Source organism: Mastomys coucha, unplaced genomic scaffold (assembly GCF_008632895.1).
Source record: "Mastomys coucha isolate ucsf_1 unplaced genomic scaffold, UCSF_Mcou_1 pScaffold8, whole genome shotgun sequence".
NCBI lineage: Eukaryota > Metazoa > Chordata > Mammalia > Rodentia > Muridae > Mastomys > Mastomys coucha.
In genome coordinates this window covers 79,922,672-79,946,073 of record NW_022196914.1, presented here as the reverse complement: position 1 = coordinate 79,946,073, position 23,402 = coordinate 79,922,672, and the positions used below count along the sequence as shown (strand labels likewise).

Genomic DNA, 23,402 nt, shown 5'->3' with positions numbered 1-23,402 from the left:
TCATTATCATCATCATCTCAACGTACAAATGTACATGCCCATGGAATACTATAATCTGGACAATCCCTCATTGAGAGTCTTTTCCCAGGTGATTTTATACTGAGTCAAAGTTGCATAGTAGGATTGCTCTGTGGGTAAAGGTGCTTATAGGGAGACTTAGCAACCTGAGATCACTGGATCCCACAAGGTGACAGAAGAGAGCTGGCTCTTCAAAGTTGACCTCTGGCTGCCACATGCTATGGCACCAGCAAAAAGCAAGCCTGAATCGTTGCCTGTTAGAATGTGGCAGAGGGTATCAGAGAGCAAAGGAAGTGCACATGAGACAGAGAAAAATCAGGTCAGAGATGCTGTTACTAGGAGACTACTCCTGGGTTAACTGACTACCTCTATAAGAGCTTTACTCTAGTTACTATTTTATTTTATACGTGTGTCTAGGCACCATGTGTGGTTGGTGGCCACAGAGGCCAGAAGGGGTGTCAACTCCCCTAAAGTTGGATTTACAAATGGCTGTGAACCACCGTGTAGGTGCTGGGAGTTGAATCTGCAATCCCTGGAAGAATAACCAGTGCTCTTGACTCCTGAGCCGTCTCTGCAATCTTACTAATCTAGTCTTGTCTTAAAGGTCCCACTTTTTAATACTGTAACCACCTTGGCAGCAACGAGGTACTTTCTCAAGTCTTTAACCAGAGTGACTAAACCTGCTAGAGACCACTTGACAGTGTGTGTGATATACAGAGAAGTGGGTCAGGGTTTAGCACTGACAAAACCCACGGCTGGATCCCAGGTTTCTACTACTTAATAGATTTGCCTCTGAGGAAATTGTTTAACATCTCTGTCCTTGATTTTCCCCTTTCATAATATCTAGGGGAAGATGACTCTGAGGTTATCCCACAGACAAGTATAACATTTCTAACATGTCTAGATTGTTCCATAGTATTCAAAACAAAAGAGTAATTACTGCCATTTGAAAGGACTTAATTTTCTGTTTCATAGTATTTTTTAAAACAACTATAATGCATCTAAACATACATTGCCTGATCATCCATTTGCTCTTCCAACAATGACAGAGCATCAGCTGCAAGCAAAGACATGTGATGTCCTTATTTCAGAAGTGGAATGACGCAGTTTGTTACTAGGCAGTGAGTAGCATGTTCAGGGTAGTGCTATGTCCAACCACCTTCTCATGATGGGCTGAATTGTGTCTCTTGTGTCAACCAAGTTCTCATGATGAAATTCTAATTCCAAGTTCCTCAAGGTGAGACTTTATTTGGAAATGGGGTCATTGCAAAGGGAAATTGTTAGGGTGACTATTGTCTCTACAGAAAAGAGGAAGTGTGGTCACAAAAGCTGACACAGAAAGCACAGACAGCATAAGGATATGCTGGGCTGACTGTACACTTTCTTGTGGTGGTGATGACTTGGATGCACAGTGGTGAGTGAACGGTGAGCTCTCTGAGCCACATCCCTTCAGTGCTTTGAAGTTCAACTGCTGCACCAAGGCCGGGACCATGGTGAGGCATTTCCTGGGCCAACCTGTGCTCTAACATTCCCAGGAGCCAATATCCTCTGCCTTTTGGCAGTAGTATCCAAGTTGCTATAACAAACATGTCTTGACTGAAGACATATCACACTGGGAGATGCCTCCTGACCAGTAGCTTCCATGTAGGAGACCAGCAGTTTGTCCCACTGGCTGGATTGGCTTCCCTCTGATGGTTGGTTTCCAACCATCACTGCTCACTCATTGTATACTCCAGAGGATATTCAGAACCAGATGGTAGCCATCTTTACCTGGAACACCAACCATGCCTGGTTGATGGTGGTAAAGAAAGTGTGAATTTACTGGCTGAGTTCTGACAAAGTGCCAGACAGAAACCCTCTGGGAATTCTGGGTCACCAAAGCTCTCTAGGAATTCAGGCTTACAAGCAATATGATGAATACAGGATCTCTGAATGCCTTATGCTTTGAATTTCTCTGTTTTCCCTCTCTGACTTTAAGACCTATAAAAGTATCCAGGGGTTTAGTCATTCCTGCTTAAATAATCTCTCCATCTTAAGGTCACTGATCTGTGACCTTAGTTATTGATGCAAAATACCTTCAATATAGCACATGGATTATGCTTGACATGTTTGATAGGCTGGTATGTATCTACCAGAGTAAGAAATATTGGGGTCATCCTACATGTTCTTCAATTAAACTGCCTTTCTAGTTTAAAATTGGTAGTTTATAATTGGAAGAAGGATAATTTTGCTTCATCTGCCCAAGAGACATCTGGTATCATCCAGAGACATTTAGTGATACTTAGTATGTAGGGACCAGAGGTACTGCTTGAATGGAAGGATACAACCTCCCTACAGTAGATATGAACTACTCAGTTATCTATACTCTTAGAACTATGAGCTTCTTCCCAAGTACAGACAGAGAATTCTCTGCCATCTTTTTGAGTAGTCCTCAAGCAAGTGACTCACCAGAACAAGAATAGAACAGATCTATAGGAGAACTCCCTGAACAAAGAATGATCCAGCTCAAATTGTCAGAATTGTCAGGGTAGGGAAACCCACTCAAGGAGAAACATGAAGGCAATTATTAGTATATTATGAAACTATACTATCCAATCTCATGCATATAAATCAATGTGTAAGTATAGCTGGCAGAATATGGAAGGAGAGTAGGAAAAGAAGAGGCAGGGTCTGTGCACTAAGGAGTGGGAACTAGTTATAACAGGTGAGGTTTACAAATAACAGCAATAAAATGCATAAACCAGGTTGGGGAGGGAGAAGAGAGGACGTGAGGATGATAGGAAGCAATAGATAGTGGCTAAAATGCAAAAGCAAATGACACTTTAAGTTCTTGAAATTAAGGTACTAATCCCCTAAAAGAACTAAAAATGTTTAAAAGGCCTTAAAGACATTAATCAAGGAATTAAGTCTCAGAATAGGAAGAAGGGTGTGCAATAAATTGAGCTGCTCTTTTGTTTTTTTTTTTAACAAAAGCATCAATGAATACAATTTATAATAAATTGTATAGTTTTTAATAAAGAATAAGAATACATTAAAAAAAGGTGTACAGTTAACCTGGGTGACTTAGTACTTTAAGTAACTTGTAGTATAGTAACAATATTGTACATAGTATAATAAAACTGATATTTTACTAAGCACACATGGTAGTCTTGAAGAGCTTTTTTTATTTTGATAATCATTAGCTATTTACATTACAATAAAATCTTTGCATTCACTCTCTATTTCTGTAACAAGTATTTGAGACAAATCAACTTAAAAAGCTGAAAGGCTTATTTTGGTTCTCAGTTTTAGAAGTTTCAGTCCATGGTCCATTACTACTGGGCCTGTGGCAGACAGAATATTTTGTGGTGGAAATACGGACCAAGGAAGCTGCTTACTTCTTGGTAGTGTGAAACAAAGACAGGACACACACCCCAGGAATCTAAGTTTTTTCCACTAGACTTCACACTCCAAATTTTCCCCTGCTTCCCAGGATCACCACAGGATGAAGAACAAGCAAACCTTCATTACACAGGCCTTTGAGAACACTTACCCAAACCAGTTTTTAAAATACAGCATACAAAATACGGTCATTTATATCAACTCCAAATTGTATCAAATTATGGATGATGTGAGTTACAAGCAGAAATAAAACAAAAATATTTATCTGATTCAAATGGTCACAGTTGAAATACTCAAAGATCAATGTTTTGGTTTTTGTTTTAACTTTTCAGCATGGCCATTGGGACTAATTTAAAATCTGTGATTTGCTTTGATTTTATATTATTGTATTTTACTACAATTTTAAATTCAGTGTTGTTTTCTTTGGCATTTAGGCCTGCAGTTTGGTGATGCTGGTTAGTACAAGGATTGCCTTTCAAGGGCATGCCAGAATGAACAGAAGAATGTTATACTTCTGGACAAAATCTGATAATAGCTTCACAGACTGACCTGATAAAAAAGATGTCAGAAACAAAAGACTGAAGCATTTTGCAGTTTCCTCCACTTTAAGGGTATGATAAAGTACATCGGATCAGGTTGAGGTTCATTTTGGTCTATAACTATGGCTTTTGCCTATAATCATCACCCACAGTGCTCGTGGCAGATGTTTTCATGCTATATAAACCAGCATATGTCCCCCCACCCTTTGGGAACACCAGTGACAGAGTTCCCTTCCCACCTTCATGTCTACATAACTCAGCCCACTATGGAGGCTTCAAGGAGAACCTATAAGAGTCCAGGAATGGAACACTTTGTTGTGTTCCATTTGTACCTCCAAGTAATCCAAGTAATATCACCTCCTGGGACTCCCCAAGACAGCCCCGACACCCTGAAAAACTGCTCCTGCTCTAATGCTTGTCACAGCAAATGAGCTTTTACCATGTGTCTAAACTTTTCCTCTGAAGTGAATCAACTCAGAAAACATGGAGGAGATGGACTAGGAGTTTTAAAAAATTGGTGTCTAGAGTCAAATGTGGTGGTGCATGCCTTTGCTCCTAGCATTCAGGAAGCAGAAGCAGTTGGATCTCTGTGAGTTCAAGACCAGCCTGGTCTGCTTAGCTGGTTCTGGGTCAGTCAGAGGTACATGAGTCCTTTTCTCAACACACACACACACACACACACACACACACACACACACAGAGGCAGGGGGCGGGAGGGAGAGAAGGAGAGAGAGACAGAAACAGAGAGACAGAGACAGAGAGACAGAGACATAGAGAGAGGAAGCAGAGAGGTGGGGAGAGAGAGATTGAGATTCTTGTTAAGAACAATACAAAATTACCCACCAGTCCAGGACTTATCCCTGTATTTTACAGCCATTACTCTGAGAACCACAACAGGAGATAAGTTTCTAGGCAGTGAGGCCAAGTTTCTCAGCATTAAGAGTTTACAACAGGATCATAGCTACTCAAATCTCTAAGCACCACTTGGCTTACACTCACCTACTTAGAAAATAATGTTACTGAACCACAAAGGAGACAAGATGTGTACAAATCTTCCTAGGAAGCTTGAAATGGAAAAATCTGAAGTAATAAAGTGAAAAACAGAGTTCTGGAGATGTAGAAATAAAGTAAAACAAGAGAGCCATATTCCAGCTCTTGTAAGCAGCAAACAATGTGGAAACAAAGTTTTACAGTAGCAAGCAGCAGCTTCAGACACTGAGAAGTTGTGTTCCAGGAATGGCCAAGGACATGTTGTAAAAACAAAGTTCTGGTGGTAGAATGTTGAGACAGAATGACCAGGCCATTCTGCCTAAGCTAAGTAAGGCCAAAACAAAAATAACTGGTTGTCGAAATGACATTAAGGTCCATGAAAACAAGATTAGCAATTCTCAGAAGAATCCCCCCAACCCCCCCCCCCCGTGGTGAATTTCGAAAAAGACCACAGACTGCCAGCCTGATCTTGCTGCCAACAATCCCCCTACCACCTAGTTACTCAGCCCCTTCCCAGGGCCTTTTCAAGGCCAGGTGCAGAGCTGGATAGGGAAGTTGGCTGACTAAGCCAAGAACAGCCCCCCTGAGCAAGCCCACCAATGCCTGATGAGATCCTTTGTCCTGTGGTCCACCAACCAGAGTAAGCCAGTTAGCCCTGTTGCAGGAATCTGCCCTTAGTAAAGAATAAAAGATGGGTGCTTTCTGTGTTCAAGGTTGACCCCCACCCCCCGTGAGGGTGGGCAACCCACATATGTGGATCAATGTATGTTTTCTGAGTTCGGGGTTGACCCCCCCCCCCCATGAGGGTGGGTAACCCCACATACGTGGATCAATAAACCTCATGTTATTGCAATGATCTGTGTTCTCTGGGTTGAGCCAAGTTTACAACATGACCACGAGAACCAGTCAGACAAACCTGGGGTGTAGAGTGAGCTCTAACCTTTACTCTTTCTAGAAGTCCATGCTATGGAATAATGGAAGGAGGAGAGGAAAGAGAAAGCCTGAGAGACATTTTTATGTTGAAAATACTAAAGCAACATAAAAGGCAATATGTGAGCTAGACTGAAGAGAATTATATAAAGTGGTCTGGAAATAAAGACATTCGAATATAGACAATATGAAATTGCTTGCTTTCCAGGTATAAAAATGCTAGTGTAATTATTTAGGAAAATGTGTTTATTCTTGAGGGATAGCAAGCATAAGTCTAGAAATTAGGACTGAAGTGTTGCTCTAGTTTGAATGTGTTCTCCAAGCATTTATGTATCCTTAAATCCATATGTTGGCATTTGGAGATGGGGCTTTGGGTGTAGTTGGGGTTAAACGAGGCTACATGGGTGTAGTCTCCCTGATGCTAGTGGCTTTATAAGAAAAGGAAGAGATTCTTGTCATATGCAGCCCTTTGTCACATTAAGGCCCAGTGAGAAGGTCCTCACTAGATGCCAACCAGTTGTTAGTGCCAAGGTCTTAGATGTTCTCACCTCAGGCACCTGAGCTAAATAAACTTGCATTCTTTAGGGGTTGCCTAATCAGAAATGTTCTTTTAGTAACAGGAAATGGATTAAGACATAGGTCATGATATTTGAAACTTTTCAAATGGCTTAGTGAAAAAGTTATTTTTTTTTAATTTATTTATGTATATGAGTACACTGTAGCTGTACAGATAGTTGTGAGCCACCAAGTGGTTGCTGGGATTTGAACTCAGGATCTTCGGAAGAATAGTCAGTGCTCTTCGGAAGAACAGTGAGCCATCTTTCAAGCCCGAAAAAGTTCTTATATGTATGTACTATTCAGGCACACACATACACACACACACACACACACACACACACACACACCCAGAGAGAGGGAGAGAGGGAGAGAGGGAGAGAGGGAGAGAGAGAGAGAGAGAGAGAGAGAGAGAGAGCAGTGACTAATGTAAGTGGCAAGCATGTACATAGCCCTTGTTCTGTTCTTTCAACTTCTCTGTAGAACTGGAGAACTTGAATAAAAAATGTTGGAGGAATTCTGTATAGTTAAAATTTGTATATATATATATATGGATTTTGTATAGTTTTTAAGTTAACTATATTGGTTTCATATGCACAGTTTTATTTGTTTTGCTTTTGGTGCTGGGATTGAGCCTACCCAAGTGCTTCCCAAATGCTTCCACCCCTAGCTGCAATTATTCATTAACAAAACAAAACAAAGTACCATTAGGTGTCAATAAGGAAGATTCAGCTGAGAAATTTATAACCAACTATGAGCCGGTGCACTTGAGTTTACTGTAGGTTCCCATGTCTGTTCTACCGAGGGGCTTCGTGGCCGTGTGATCCGCGTGTTCCATGCTTTCTAGGGGTGCTCCCTTTTCTGTCCGTCCTGCTGAGTTGTTTCTTTCTGGGGCAGAGGTTTTCTTTGCCATTCTTCTTTACCTCTGAGGCTCTCATCCACTGCTTCAAAGTACGGTTGTGCGGGCTGACACAGATTCTTCTACGTTTAACATGAAGGCTGCCGAGAAAACAGAAAAAAAAAAAAAAGAATCTTCACAGAAATTACAAATATAAACCAGGCGTGGTGACACACACCTTTAATCCCAGCACTGGGGAGGCAGAGTCAGGGGGATCTCTAAATCCAGGCCAGACTGGTCTGCAGTGACTTCCAGGACAGTCAGGGCTACATAGAGAAATCCTGCCTGAGACAAGAAAAACAAAAGAATTACAAATACATAAAAGAACTAGTGACTTGTGGGTAGCCCCCATTCTTTGAACATTGCATTTGTAGTGACTTCAAATTGAACACCAAGAGGATAAATCCTTGTTTTACAGATATTGTTTCCATTGTCTTCAGATGTCTGCAGAAAGTATTAAACTGAGGACCAGGGAAAAGGAAATTGGATGAAGAGGAAGAGAAAGGGAAAAAGAAGAGAAGGGGGAAAAAGAGAAACAAAGGAAGAAAAAAAAACCAATAATAACAGACCCAGGTAAAGTAATTTGCTTCCATGTTTAAACATGAAATAAAACCAATTCATCCTCACTGCGCATCCGGACAAGCCAATCAGCGGCAGACCCTCTTTCTTCCCTGTGAGTCTGCACTTGGGTTATACCTCTGCTGGTCCCTAATTTCCCATGCCTTTTGTTCTAAGAATTGATTTATTTCTCCCACTGAAGTGACATTACATCTTGATAGAGCAATAATCTAGATATAATTTTGAAAAGCCCTTATGTATCGTAGGAACTCACTAACTCATTGCAGATGTGAAGTCAAATTTGGCCAATAGAAAAATCTACCAAAATATTGTGTTGTCCAATAAAACTTAATATAATGTAGTTCTAAATTAGAATTCAGAATTTGTTTCCATTTTTCTATGGGGTAGCACTCACAAATTAGGGTAAGTAGAAGACTCTCTTGTTGTTAAAAAAAAAAATAGGTGACTTTAAACTCTCCATTAGGTGCCAGGCAGATCTGATGAAATCTTGCTGTAGCTACATGTATAATGTTGGTGTGTCCTGATAAATTGAAACCCTCGAGCTTGATATTCACGAGGAAATGAAGGAAGAGGCAGGGAAGAGACTACTTCTTCTAAGAGAAATCATTATGAGATAATGTGTAGACTCAACAGGGGAGGAGAATGTGGAAGGGTGTGGGTGGGCTTTAGCACCCAGTCTGTGGCATATTCTCTAAGCTGGACATGGAGACGGCTTTGGAACCCGAGCTGATTCTTAGCAGCCAGTTGTTTTGTCCTTGTGGGTGAAAACCTGGCTGTAGCAGCACTGAGCTGGGAAAAAAAAATATATCGCTCCTTCCTACATGCCCAAAGGAGAGAAACATGCACAGGGAAAGAAGCCACAGGCGGCAGTAACTGTGTGGGAGCTAAAGGAACAGGCAGCCATGGGGAAGCCTGGCTCCTGGCCAGCCTGGTAAGGCCACAACTTTGATTGCCACTCTATGATGGTGCTTCGAATCCTCAGGTGGGCTGAACCTCAGCTGCAGTCTGTTGCTCTTTCGTTTGTGACTAAAAGATGGGGTAGCGCTAAGAGGTAGGTAGCTTCTCCCACACAACAGCAGACACCCCGTGACAGTTTCATAAGCCCTAACAGGCACCAGCGCACCTCACTGAATCTCTACATACCCAGGTAGCATAGTTACAAATTGTCCCATGCGCAGGGCATAGTGGCACATGCCTTTAATCCCAGCACTTAGGAGGCAAAGGCAGGGGGATCTCTGTGAGTTCAAGGCCAGTGTGGTCCAGGACAGCCAGGGCTATGTAGAGTGACCCTGACCCTGCTCTCCTGCTGTGGAGACCATACCTGGGTTCATTCTCTAAAGTATATTTCTCTCTCCTTTCCTTAGAGCAGCATTTCAAATTTATTTCTGAGAGGTTCTAACCTCCTGAATGACTTCATTGAGGAAAACAACAACAACAAACAGATTCCAAGAGAGAATCTCCGTGAGCTTCAGGAAACCTCCGCCCCTGCCAAGGATAACAGCTTCCTATTGTACTTCTGGAAGCTTCTTAATGAAGTCACTGTAGGGGGGTGTAAACAAGCAAACTGCTGTCTCAGAGATCAAAAAGCACAAGGATCATCCATAGGATCAGAAACAAAGGATTTATTTCCAGGCAGAAAATGGAAGGGAAGAGTCTAGCAAGCTCATGGATGTTTGATTTCTATTAATTAATATTAATTGTAGCTTATATGATGCTTGTGAGTTACATTTGTAATACAAGCAATGTTTTCTGTATCTTAAACACTGGTCTCAAATCGTAGAGCCTTTATATACTGTCATGGTCTGTATGCTTTGGAGTGAAATGATTTGAAAATACTACTACTTATATTGAGTATAGAAAACATAACAGACACGGTCTATAATCTATCACTAAAAGATACAAAATCTAATTTTGAAACCAAATCAGAGCTGCCCTGTATTTTTCAACTTCTTTATCAGCACAGAGTTCAATTTACAAATTTGCACTTGAATAAGTTACATGTTTTAAAACAGTGATTGCCTCCATAATTTCTTTTAATTAAAAGCTGGTACTTTTAAAAACTAAAGGCTAATCCTTTAATCATGTTTCCTTATCGAAGTGAGGGTGCTATGGTTTGACTCTGAAATGGTCCTTACAGGATGATGTTTTAAATGACTTCACGCTGACTGTGGTCCTGTCTGGATATGCGTTGTGACATTTGAGAGGTGGGACCTCGCTGGTTTATGCATTCACCTTCCACCTGACTTGGAAAGTCATAGTCTAGTAATTGGTTCTGGGTGTACTCTCTGCTTCCTGGTCCACGATGGTGTGAAGAGCCTCTGCCACACACAGCCTCTCACCATGAATCCACCATGTCTTGACTACCACCATGGACTGGGACACTTAGAAACCATCAGTGGAATAAACCTTTCCTCCATCACACTGTTTCTGTCAGGTGTTCCGGTCAGAGAAGTAGGAAAGTAACACAGAGCTTACACCATTTTTGTTCTATGCCTTTTAGATCTCTGACATCCATTAACCACCACCTCCCCCAAAATGAAATCCTATTACCTATGGTATTCTCTGGTAATCCCAACAAGCTGTCTTTTAAATACCCTTGGATACTTTTTCTATTTTTCTAACTCTACCTGAGACTTCCCTGTCAGTGTTCTTAGTCCTCCTTTAGGCTTCAGTGCCAGACATGCATGCCACTGATGTGGAAGGACTTGAGGGGAACAGTGGGAAGTTTAGTGTTTCTTGGAGCAACCAGAACAGGCTTGGTCGGTTTAGTTCAGTAGTACAGATTCAATGCAAATCACCCAATAACTCAAGTTGCTATCAATGACTTATGAAGTTTTGATTTGCCAACTATTACCAATGATATTTATTAAGATTAAATAAAATACTGGTAGAATTTCCATTGAGTATACTATATTAATCTTAGAGGACTATTTAAAGAAGAGATTTAGGGGAGGGTCATGGTCTCAGAGGGTTCAGCCCATGAATGATTGGCGCTAAGCATTTCGTGACAACATCATGACAGTGGGATTATCGTGGAAGGGGTTCTTCATATTGTGATGGACAGGAAGCAGGACCTAGTGATGCACTTCCTCCGACCAGGCCCTATCTCCAGTGGGCCTCACCTTCTAGAGTTTATCAAACCTCCCAGAATAGGGGCACTAGCTGCAGATAAGTTATTCTGTAATAAGCCTGTAGGAGATCTATGATTTCAAACTATGGCACAGAGATTGTCCAAATGTTAGGAACATGAAGCACCCCTTAGAAGAAGCCACCTTCTAGTATGTGCCCTGGACTTCTAGCCACAGATAACACTAGTTCCCAATGACTAAACCATCCACATTGATGTATCCTGGGTAGTGTGTAAACTGAAGAGATATGGAGAGAGTTCTCCATCTCTCCACCTTCTTTGTTCCACTCTAGACACTTGACATTATTTAATCTTGGACAAATAATCATTTGTTCTTCAGCATTTGATCCCAAGTGTAGTTTTAAAACTTAATATAGACCTCTGACTCCTTTGGGAATTTTATAAAATCCATGGGAAAAAACCCTTCTCCCAGGGAACATGTTTACACATAAAAGTGTCAAGGAATTGATGCCCCTAATCTGAAGGTTGTCTGTCAATGAATAGCTTATGAACTCTTGCTCTGTCATTTTAAGAATCTTTTGTCTTGGATAGGGATTTCTCAACTTCTGTAGTGAGTGGGTATCTCTAAAGATGCAGAAAAATCCTCAGCATTCATGCTCTCATTCTAACAATAAAATGGCAATAATAAGGCACATGGCACACTCTAACCACTATATTACTCCTTTCTTTTGAAAACAAGTGTGTGTGTGTGTGTGTGAGTGTGAGTGTGTGTGAGTGTGTGTGTGTGTGTAACTGTAGAAGTGATTTAAACTGCCAGCTTATAGAAATTTATTCTATGGGCCAAGAGAACACAACAGGATAAAAATGTCTTAGAGACTTCAGAAAACCAGAAACCACCGAGTCTCTGCTGTAGCCTCAGTTTATGGTTTCTTGTCCACATTGTTACTAGAACAAAGGTTCCTGGGTGTCTCAAGAGCTTTGGCATAAGGAGTGGTGTGTTTAATATTCCAATATTTTATATTCCAAAGGGAAGAATGTCAAACGGCTCAGTAGCATCACTCAGATGGACAAGCAGTGTTAAAGTCAGCGTGCCAGTGAGATAACTCACATCTAACACAACAGAACTTAAGAGGATAAGGTTTGTCTTTGTTGAGATAAACTATCACTATGTGACCCAGGCTGACCTTGAACTGGTGACTCCTCTGCCTTACTTTCCCAAAGGCTCGGATTACAGGCATATGTCACCATACCTGACCTTGGAAAATCACGTTATGGTGAGCTTCACTCTTCCTTTTCAATGACCATGGAAGATGTAGAGTGTTCTTAAGCAGGAGAGCTGCATGGAATCCTATTTCTGCTGTTTGCTAGCAATGCAGCCAATGAACTGTGTAATCTTTTTCTGTTTTGTTTTGTGAGATAGGGTTTCTCTGTGTATCCCTAGCTGTCCTGGAACTAACTCTGTAGACCAGGCTGGCCTTGAACTCACAGAGATCCTCCTGCCTCTGCCTCCCACTGGGATTAAAGGCCTGTGCCACCACTGCCCTGCTGAGCTAAGTAATCTTACCCACTGGTTTTTCTGCATGACAGGAAAACAAATTCTGCTTTCCTCTCATGTTGTTGTTGTTGGCCTCCAGTTCCCTTGGGGGTGGGGGATGCAGTGGAAGGGCTAGGAGGACCAGGAGGTTCACCAGGAACTAACACTCTGGAATCTTAAGCAGATGAGAGCATCTGCAATTAGAGTGCATCTGCAATTGGTCCTGTGACTAGTACGTTTCAGATCTTACACATCCCTGTTGAATTCAGAGTGAAAACGTCAGCCGCTCTCTCCGGCCTGAGGAATGTTACAGTTTTAACGCTGTGCCATAGACAGTGTCATTTCTGATTGCTCTGTTTTAGTAAAGTTACCAATGATTTCTGGTGACCAAGGACATGTCACCCCAAAACAGCATTGTTGGTGGCTGAAGGGTAAGGGTAGGACTCAGGGCATTCCTGCACAGAGAGATTGTGTGTTTATTTACTCCAAATAGCCTGGTGCTCAAGGGACAGAAGACTTACTCTTCCTGCACTTGTTTGAATGATGGGTAGGTTGTGTGTCAGACAAAGCATTTCAGACTATTGCTTGTTAGCCAAGGGGATAATCAGCATTCGGTTTCCCATGTCCTTGCTTGAGGGACACTCACATGACAGCAGCCAGGTCACAGTCCCCATCAGCTCTCTGGATGCTGCACGAATTCACTCTTTCCAGAAGTCTTCTGGAAACATGATGAGACAATTCAGTGCAACAGCTGGCGGCTATGGGAAGTATGGCTGCAAGAAAGGGGAGAGCTTACGTTATGGTAACATTACCATCCTCAGACTAGCAGCCTGTCTTCATGTTCAAGGTTCCGGGGAAACAGATGGTAAGTACTTCTCAGGCTTTTGTGAGAGTAGACAAGGACAGGATGCATCTCCACATTCTAGAACTTAAGCTGCATTATGAGAGAGAAAATGAGAGTCTGGGCAAAATGACAAAAGAGGTGAGAGACAGAAAAAGCTGCAGCCAGTGATCCTGACAGGGCTGCAGGTGGAGGATGGAAAGGGTGGGGTCAGTGATGCTGACTGACCGAGCTGCAGGGGGAGGATGGAAAGAGCGGGGTCAGTGGTGTCTGTCCAGTGCAGTTCGTTTTGAAGAAGAGAGGCCTCATGGGCCTCGGCTGAAGGCTTGACGTTTTCTGTTAGAAGGACTTGACTTGGCTTTCCCAGCATACATGCATGAGCTCACTGATTTGGTTTTGAGCACCATCAGAACATCAAGAAGCATAGTGGCACACACCCGTAATCCCAGCATTCGGAAACCAGATCGGCCTGAGCTACACAGTGAGATTCTGTCTAAAAAACCAAAACATTAAAAAAATTCTGAGACCAAAGCATGGAACACAGTTTGGGGTGCCTTTTCTGAACAGAGTAGCTAGGCAAGGTCAGTGTTGGAAAATGCGATTTAGGAAATGCTGAACTAGCATCACTAAATCCTCAAATGACCGTCTGAGGAGGCCGAGCTTTTGTGAAAAGGAGATCACTACTTGATAAAGATTGAGAAAATCCATCTTGTAGCAAAATGAAGACATATTAATTGGCGGAGGTGACTTATGCTGTCAATATATGAGCTCATACTGTCAAGACAGGAGGCATTTGACACAGCACAAATATGAAAATGCATTCCTATTAAAATAGCTGCAAATTCTTATTTGCCACACACACATTTATCCATCTCACCCACTGGATATCACTATAAAACAATGTTAGAAATCACGATGAACAGGCGTGCAGGTGGCAGCCCCAAAATGAGACAGAAGTGAGCTTCCGAATGAATCAACAGTTAGATGGGGGCTGGAGAGATGGCTCAGCGGTTAAGAGCACTGGCTACTCTTCCGGAGGTCCTGAGTTCAATTCCCAGCAACCACATGGTGACTCACAACCATCTGTAATGGGGTCTGACGCCCTCTTCTGGCATACAAGTGTACATACAAATAGAGCACTCATGTACGTAAAATAAATAAAAATCTTAAATCTCTCCGGTGCCTCTCCAAGCAGTAGATGTAGCTGCCTCTGGGAGAAGGAAGAACTGAATGTCCATGTCTAATCCACATGAAAGTACCAAGCCTACCTGAAGCTTTGGAGGAGAAAAGCAACTACTATGAGATTTAAAATGTTGTTTGACTAATTTCTAAGCACCAAAACTTTTTTTTTCACAATTCTAAAATTTCCTGCAGACATCTAACAAGGACTTATGCATATGCAGCCTCTTCTGGAAACTAAAGAAATCACAGCTGGTGTAATTACCCAAATGACATGTCCTTCCCAATACCTCTGTCACAGCCAGAGGAGCCGGACTGTTTGGACATTTTGAAAACTAAGGGTTAAACACCAAAACTTTGTTGTCATTAATTTACTTGCTTACTCATTGCTCATTCAATCATTAAAGGAGATATTTTTTAAAAAATGAGTTAGACCATTTCCAACATAATTTTAGTCAATGGGAGATGCAAAATAAGTGAAATTGTATACCCCTATACTCAAGAGTGTGTAGTAAAGGCAATTTGGAACTTAATTCTTAGGATAAAAATCCTGCTGGCCCAGGGAATTAAGCTTCTGGGAGATGGTTCTCTCCTTCCCCCATGATGGTTCTAGGGATCAAACAAGAAAATGGATAAATACAAGGAGATTTAACAGCACACACTTGAACAACTTTTGAGCTAAGAAATAAATCATAGTGGAACTAGAAAATATCTTGAGATAAAGAAAATAATACAATAAGCCTTAACTTGTAGAATATCATCATCAAACATCACTGCAGAAACAGCTTGTCTCAATAAGCAGCTACAGTAGAAGAGAAAGAACTCAAAGAACTTACCCAAAATGCCCACTAACAGCTCACTAGTAGGCCCTCATCCGAGAGCAGTAAAGGATGTGCTCGGTACGGATAAACCACAGATACCAATGCCTGTAATGTGGAGAAAGGCTCGAGACCTTCAAGAAAGCCCATTTGCATCTTGTCATAAGAGTGGAGAGGCCCAAAGGCCTCATCCCTCCCAGAGGACCCATAGTCAGTTAATGGTTGTGGGGGGAATGAAAGACACCTTTTTCAGTGGGGCAGCCACTAGTAAGGTGCTCATTGTTCTACATAAAGAACCCTAAAGAAACTCACCAGGTCATAACCAAGCACAGCAGGAGGAAAGGACATGAAAGGAAAGGGGGTTCTGACTTGGATGAGGATGAAGAGCAACAGAAGCGAAAGGTGGTGGGGATGCACATAATCAAATATATGTCATAATGAAATGTTACCATATGTAATGAATATATGCAAAAAACTGTAGGGGAATAAAAGAGTTTCAATTTGATGTATTTTTTAAATTCCCAAGAAAATAGGTTACACAAAGTATCCCTAAATGTCTAAATTACATGTCTATGTAAGTCTATTTACAAAAAATCTTCAAAAACATGTAAACTATGCATCTAGTTAATAACTGTGTGTGAACTTTAACTATACAGGTGATACAAAGCATTTGCTCTTCTGCTCAGCTCCACTTCTCAAAGGAGGAAAATGATCATTCCCCAGAGTAGACCATCATGCACCAGGATCTTGCTTTATTCCAGTTTTCTATGTCTAGTCAGAGGTTTTCATTTTGCTAGGCACATAGGTGTGCATAGAGTCAACCAGATGTTCTAGAAGTAGAAAAAGTTTGTCCAGAAAATATTTTTCAAGTGCCCACCATGTGACAGACTTTCAATTTGAAATATCTGACGTTATGATGCCCAATAGTCCAATGGGAGTCTGGCGGATGGTCAAGTTACTATAACCTACTAAATGAGTATTGGGCAGGGGACGTAGCTCATTGGTAGAATGCTTGCCTAGTATTAGAAAATCCTGGTTTCCATTACTAGCAAAAAAACAAAGTAAGTGCTCAGTGAGATATATTCAAAATTCTATGGGATCATAGCTGGAAGAAACCATCCACAGAAGGACAAACCATGCATACATTGCAAAACCCAGTTTATGTGGAATGCCCAGAACAGGCAAAGCTATGAAATGAAAAGTGGATAAATGGTTGCCAGAGGCCGGAAGGAGGAAATGGGAGCGGTTGCTAACAGGATATCCTTTCGTTATGATAAAAAAGAAAGAAAGAAAAGAAAACATGCTATAATTAGAGCAGTGAAGGGTTCACAACTGTGGTTATATCAAAAATCCCTGAGTCACATTTTAAAATAATGAATGTTGGTGTGTAGACACTAATTATAGTTGTTTATTTATTTTTTATTTGTTTTTTTTTTTTTGAGACCCTGGCTGTCCTGGAACTCACTCTGTAGACCAGGCTGAACTCAGAAATCTGCTTGCCTCTGCCTCCCAAGTGCTGGGATTAAAGGTGTGCGCCACCACCGCCCAGCTATAGTTGTTTATTAATACACAGATTTCCTAAAATCATTTGTTTTTCAAACTGCTCATTCTCCCAGTTAGACTCTAGCTATCCCAAATTACAACACTGAGTTTGCCCATGTATCCATCTACACACTTAACTGTCTCACTATATGTGCTATCGTTCGATTGGAGTATCCCTCACACATTCATGTATTGAACGGTTGGTCCCCAGATGATGGCATTATTTTGGGAGGTGATGGAGATTTTAGGAGAGGGGACCTAGTGGGAGAAAGTGGGTTACTGAGCGCATCCTGTTGTCTCTGCTTCCTGTGGGTCATGGGGTGAGTGGCCTCTGCAACTTGATCCCACTGCAGACATGTTCTGCCTTGACACAGGCCCAGAGTCAACAAAGCCAAGGACTACAGACTGAAACTTCAGAAACCATTAAACGAAATGACCAAATTTTCCTTTTAAGTTGTGTTTCTCAAGTATTTGTCACAGGAGCAGTAAAAACTATCTGATTTTATAAGGCTATACAGAAGTCCCAGGGTGGAAGCCATGAAGGCTGCTAGCTTCAGAATACAGTTAACAGTTCCAAGCAACACTCAGTCATGGCCTGTGCCCTTTAGAAGCATGGGGATGAGGAGTCACAGAAATCCTGTGAGTTAAGGGATATGAGTTACCCAAGTGCTGGTATCAACTCAAAAAATAGTCTTACGTCAAAGGGCCTCAGGGACCTATATATTAGATACACTACTCATATAAAGATATATTAGTTCATCTGGAGACGACTTGATCTGTGAGATTACCTAATTAAAAGACCATAAGCAGCTAAGCGTTTAGTATATGTTGACAGTTATGACCAGAGATGTCTTGATATGGTCCAAAATACAAAAGACCAGAAATAACTCTGAAGAGGCTCATAGGAAGTTGGTTGATGAAAAAATGAACAGGAGAGAGTGGATGAGGGCAGTGTCAAGAGTCTGTTGGATGACATTGCCCCCTAGAGGTTCTCTTATGCAAAGTCCTGCCAGCATTTCCCAAAAGAAAAAAAAAAAAAAAGCCACTCAGCTGCTTTGATTTCAGTCACGACTCCAGAATTTTGCGTAAGAGAGCTTTAGAAGTACCAAGTAGGCTGAAGAAGAGAATTATGTTTGGAACTTCTAGTGAAAAACATAGAGGGAAACGTCAAGACACAGGTAAAGAGTTTCTGAATATTGCTGCAGCCGCTCAGGGATTAATAGCAAGGATTGAGAGATCGGATTGCATCGAATTCATAAGCTTCTGCACAGCCAAAGAAAAATAATGGAGAGACAGAGCTCAAATTCAGAACAACCCTTTGCCAGCTATTCATAGAATATCCAGGATGTATACAGAAAGGAAAGAAACCAAACACTTCAAAAAAAATGAATAACCCTGTTAACAAGTGAGCAAATGAACTCAATAGACACTTTCCAGATGGAAAAAAAAACCCTAATTTATAAATAAATGAGAACAATTTTCAGCATCTTTAGCTACTGGGGAAATATAATTTAAAGGTACAGTGAGATTATGTCTTATGGCAGTCAGAGTGAGAACCATCAAAACCAAAAACCATAACCAAATCAAAGCCAAAAAATAAAGATACAAAGGAAAAGGGGGGCCTGATATATTATCAAGGAGATTCCAAGTTAGTACAACCACTGTAAAAAAAAAAAAAAAAAAAAAAAAAAAAAAGGAACCACCATATGATCCAGCTATGCATTTCCTGGATATATGCCCAAAGGAATGAAGTCGGCACATCACAGAAATACTCCACACACCCATATTTGTTGTGGAACTATTTGCAACACCCAGGTTATGGGATCTGCCCACGTCCCTTGTTATGAATGGAAATGTCTCCTACAGGCTCAGGCATTCGGACACTTTGTACCCAGTGGGTGGAGCCGTTTGGTGTAGAATCTTTAAGAGGCAGAGCCTTGCTATGGAGGCGGAGGCGGTATCACTGAGAGAGGGCTTTGAGACAAGATCTTTCTCTCTCTCTCTCTCTCTCTCTCTCTCTCTCTCTCTCTCTCTCTCTCTCTCTCTCTCTCTCTGTCTTTCTGTCTTTGTCTCTCTGTGTCTCTGTGTCTCTGTGTGTTCCTGTCTCTGTGTGTGTGTGTGTGTGTTTCCTGTATGTAGTTGAGGATACAATCTCTCAGCTTCCTGCTTTGCCTCCACAGTTTCCTTTCAATAACAGTCCCCGCTTTCATCCATAAGTTGCTCTTGGCCACAGCAACGAAAGGTACTACAGTGCACGTCAGTGGCTGAGTGGCTTAGGAGGAAAATGACACGACACGAGCATAAAAGGGGCTGCCAAGATTGCTCAGGTAAAGTGGCTGGTGTCTTCATGACCTGAGCCTGGTCTCTGGGGACCACATGGTGGCAGGAGAGAACTACCCTCTGGAAGTTGTTGCCAACCTCCACATTTGTGCCCCATAGCATATGTGCACCCACCCATCCTCCCAGACAAAGAGATAAATGTGGGGCTGGCAAGATGGCTCAGCCGGTAAGGGCACTGTCTGCTCTTCCGAAGGTCCTGAGTTCAAATCCCAGCAACCACATGGTGGCTCACAACCACCCGTAGTGAGATCTGACACCCACAGCTACAGTGTACTTATGTACGATAATAAATAAATCTTTAAAAAAAAAAAACAAAGAGATAAATGTGATGAGATTTTAAAAGGTGGTAAAGGGGGTCTACTAGAAATATGGGTGGGGAGTCGAAGAGAAAGTAAAAATGCTAATAGAAGGCTTGGATCAATGGAAGCACATGTATGAAAATGTAATAAAATCCATGATTTTGTACAGTTAATCCATGCTAATAAAAGGTAGAATTACATGTCAATTATTCTGCAGTTGCATTGTTTTTATTTAGGTGACACTCTTACTTACTTTGTAGGGAGAACTGATGATAGATCAGGGAGTGAATAACTTCCCTTAAAGACTAGACTGCTGCCACCATTGTATGAGGCCGAATGTCATGGGACAGACATTTCCAATCATAGATTACACAAATACAGATCTTTCTGATGTAGTTAGGATTCCTCTGAAGGAAAATAGATGAAAAACGTAAATTCGAGAGAAGTCCGGAGGAGTGGAGTTATAAAGTAGTAGTACACGTATGTAGTCTAAAACACACTAACGTGTGAACTAGCCAAAGGCTGTGAACTACCATCCTGCTCTGGCTGATCTGCTCCAGCTTCACCCACAACCAATCTTACAGGTGCCAGTTTGCTTTGGGAAGGACATGGCATAACAGATCTAGGTCAGAATGTTCTTTTAAAAGTTTCTGAGACCTTCCTGCGGACAGAAGAAACAAACACTTTGGTCAGTCCTGGAGAATAAGTTAACAACCAATGGACAATAAGTAACTCACTTACTAGCCAAACACAGTATCTTGTATAGAGCAGAAATCAAATATATGGACTACTACTAAAGCAAAAGACACTCAAGGCTAATTACACTGAGGAAGAACAGGAGGAGACTGTGGATAGAGAAGTCTGGGGTGTCAGGGAAGAATAGCAGCTTTGGTGCCATCACATTAAAGAGGTAGAGAGGAATAAACAACACACACACACACACACATTCATATAGCCACAACCAAACTATATCAATTATAATCCATTTCCATGTCCACTTTCAGTCTTGTTTGGAAGCAGTCGCTTCCGGTACTTCATTATTGCAAGCAAGGCTTCAATGAACACCTGTGAGAACAAAGCAGCACTGATTATCTGCTGAACACTGGAGGCTGCCTTAATTAATTTTCACAAAAATTATGAGCAGGAGGAACTCTACTCATTCCCAGGTAGCAAATATGTAACTAGTATGACGAAAAGGTACACAGTATTCTCTGGATCAAAGGACCAGAAAATAATGGCATTGAGGGTTACATCCAGAGACCATCCAGGAGCTTAAGAAGACCTGGGGCTGCCTCGGAATTCCCCTAGGTCAGTAGTCCCCAAACTGTGACCCGCATCAGAATGATTTGGAGTTATCTTAAGCCCGAGGCTACTGTTAAGTACTTGGGAACTGAGCATGTGCAGCCCCAACAACTTCCCTGGGGAGGAGGATACTGCTGCTCCCAGAATGCACCTGGAGGACCACAGAACAGACACGTGTGTCGAGATGTTGGGTTGTAGGATGTGTGCATCTGTGCCTATACTTGGCTGTGCAAACAGCTCTGTAGTTACTATGTCTACAATGTGGACTGGAGGGGAGCTAGACCTTTTGACATCTTCAACATTTCATAATGTTGCCTTGAAACTTTGCTGGGTCTGGGGGTGTAACTCAGTGGTAAAGCAGTCTTAGCTGGAAGGACACCTTGAATCATTTCTTGGCAATTTTAAAATGTGACTTAATTTATATTTCCTTATAGATAAGTTCTAAGCATTCCAATTTGTCTTATGAATTACCAAGTACTAATTTGACAAGTGTTTAAATTTAAAAAATACAGAATTTATTTATAGAAACTTGAATTATTTTTGAATACTCTCCTGGTTAGTTTTTATTGGCAACTTGAACTTCAACTGAAAAATGACGTCGATCAGATTGGCCTGATGACATGACTATGGGATGTTTTCTTGACAGCTAATTGATGTAGGAAGGCCCAGGCCACTGTGGGTAGCACAGTCCCTAGGCTGGCTGTTCTGGGGAATGTAAGAGCTGGCTGAGCAGAATCCAGTGAATGAGCCAGTAAATGACTCCTCTGGGTTTTGCTTCAGCTCTTCCTTGAGTTCCTGCTTTGATTTCCCCCAAAGATGGACTGAAACCTGGAACTGTAAGCCATGTAAACTCTTTCCTCTCCCAGCCTGCTTTTTGTCAGAGTGATTTATCACAGTAACAGAAAAAGCAAACCAGGACCGATACTGATCTTTTGTCAGTAATTAAAAATATTTTCCCCACAATAGCTTAATGAGTTTTTCTTTATTGTTTGTTATTTGTGTACTATTTTGAAGAAACTGTCATAATAAAAAATATTCTTTACAGCCAGCACTTATTATATATTTATTATAAGTCAGTATTCTTTTTTTAAAATATGGCTACCTATTGTCTCAGAGCTGTCAATAAATGAATTTCTGCCTGTAATTAATTTACGAAGAAACCATTTTTCCCTTTCCTAAGAATATTTTGTAGACCTAGTGAGTGAATTTGTATCTTTACATTTAGAAGACTATAATAACATGTATAGTGATATGTATGATTTTTTTCTTTTAGTGGGGCAGGGCCTTACTCTGTATCCCAGGTTGGCCTAAATTTTATGAAACAAAACAAAACAAAACAAAACAGTTCAAATTCCAAACTCTGCATCTCTTCAGATCTCTGACTCCTTTCAGCTATGTTGAGTGCAACACATTTCTATTTCTTGGGCTGGTTCCATTCCCTGTTAGAAGCTTTTCTCAGCAGATAACCCATGGCTTTGGCATCTCTAACCTTTTGGAATCTCCATGGCAATATAGGTTCCACCTTCACAGCTTCACACAATAGCCTTTCTGGGCCTCCATGCAGAGACACCCCTTCCACGGGCCATGCCTGGCCTCAGCAACTTTCCTTAGTGTGGAGGGAGATTCTACAATCCCTTTTACACAATGTCCACTCTGAACCTCTATGCAGGGATACTCCTGACACATTCCTGGCCCCAGGGGCTTTCCTTAGTCATAGAGAGAAATTCCATCCTTGATTCTAAAATTCAAAACAGCTGAAGCTGCCAAGTTCTGCTGCTTGCTGAGGCTGGAACATGGCCACCTTGCTCATTTACATCTTCACCACCTTTCCAGTTTCCATGGTTTCCTTCCCTGCCTAAGCCTGGTTGTTCTATAACTTGTGCTGTAGACCAGGCTGACCTGTATGCCTCTGTCTCCCGAGTGTTGGGATTAAAGGCATGCCCCACCATGCTTGGACCTAAGCTTCTCTTCAGTTGCTCATCACAAGATCATTGGAAGCATGGCCACTATGCCTCAAGATCTGGATTGAAGGCATGTGTTGATCCAGATTTCAAAAACAAAAACAAAAACAAAAACAAACCTGTGTTATCCCACTTCAAGATTCAGATCAAAAGCCTGTGTCTTCCAGCCTTAAGATCTGGATCAAATGCATGTTGTTTTCCTGCCTCAGGATCTGGATTATAGGTGTGCCCTCCATTTCTGGATTGCAGTTCATTCCAGATATAGTCAATTTGACAACCAAGAATTGCCATCACAATCCACCCCTTGTCTACTTGACACACTATCATATGTCCTTATGTCTAAATGAAAACAATAACCAAGTCATAACACTTTAACATGATATAACTATCCCTCCTACAACCTCATAATGCATAAATAATAACCAGGTCATAATAACACCTAACATGATATAACTATTATACAACCACAAACACATAGTTAATTTAGAATATGGGACATTGGCATGTGCCGATGTCCCATATTCAACATCCTTTTCACAAGATGGGATCTTGCCCTGAAGTCACCACTCCTCTAATTTCATTAAATATCTTTTTTTTTTTTTTTCTGA

The 23,402-nt window shown here is 41.4% G+C and overlaps 1 protein-coding gene and 1 long non-coding RNA gene across 9 annotated transcripts in view; one reads left to right on the top strand and one right to left on the bottom strand.

Annotated features, from left to right (window-relative positions):
* Nucleotides 1–9,955, top strand: part of LOC116083161 — a 30,795-nt gene extending 20,840 nt beyond the window's left edge. For 7 of the 8 annotated variants that reach the window (XR_004115623.1, XR_004115616.1, XR_004115621.1 and 4 more), the window contains 2 exons: nt 7,752–7,884; nt 9,255–9,955. This is a non-coding gene — a long non-coding RNA (uncharacterized LOC116083161). The remainder of the gene's footprint in view (nt 1–7,751; nt 7,885–9,254) is intronic. The other variant, XR_004115618.1, reaches the window with a different exon arrangement.
* Nucleotides 6,931–23,402, bottom strand: part of Ccl28 (C-C motif chemokine ligand 28) — a 28,894-nt gene continuing 12,422 nt past the window's right edge. The window contains exons 2-3 of the mRNA XM_031359928.1: nt 13,159–13,285; nt 6,931–7,412 (exon numbers count right to left, since the gene is read on the bottom strand). Of these exons, the coding sequence (XP_031215788.1) occupies nt 7,211–7,412; nt 13,159–13,285 (329 nt within the window). The 3' untranslated portion in view covers nt 6,931–7,210. The remainder of the gene's footprint in view (nt 7,413–13,158; nt 13,286–23,402) is intronic.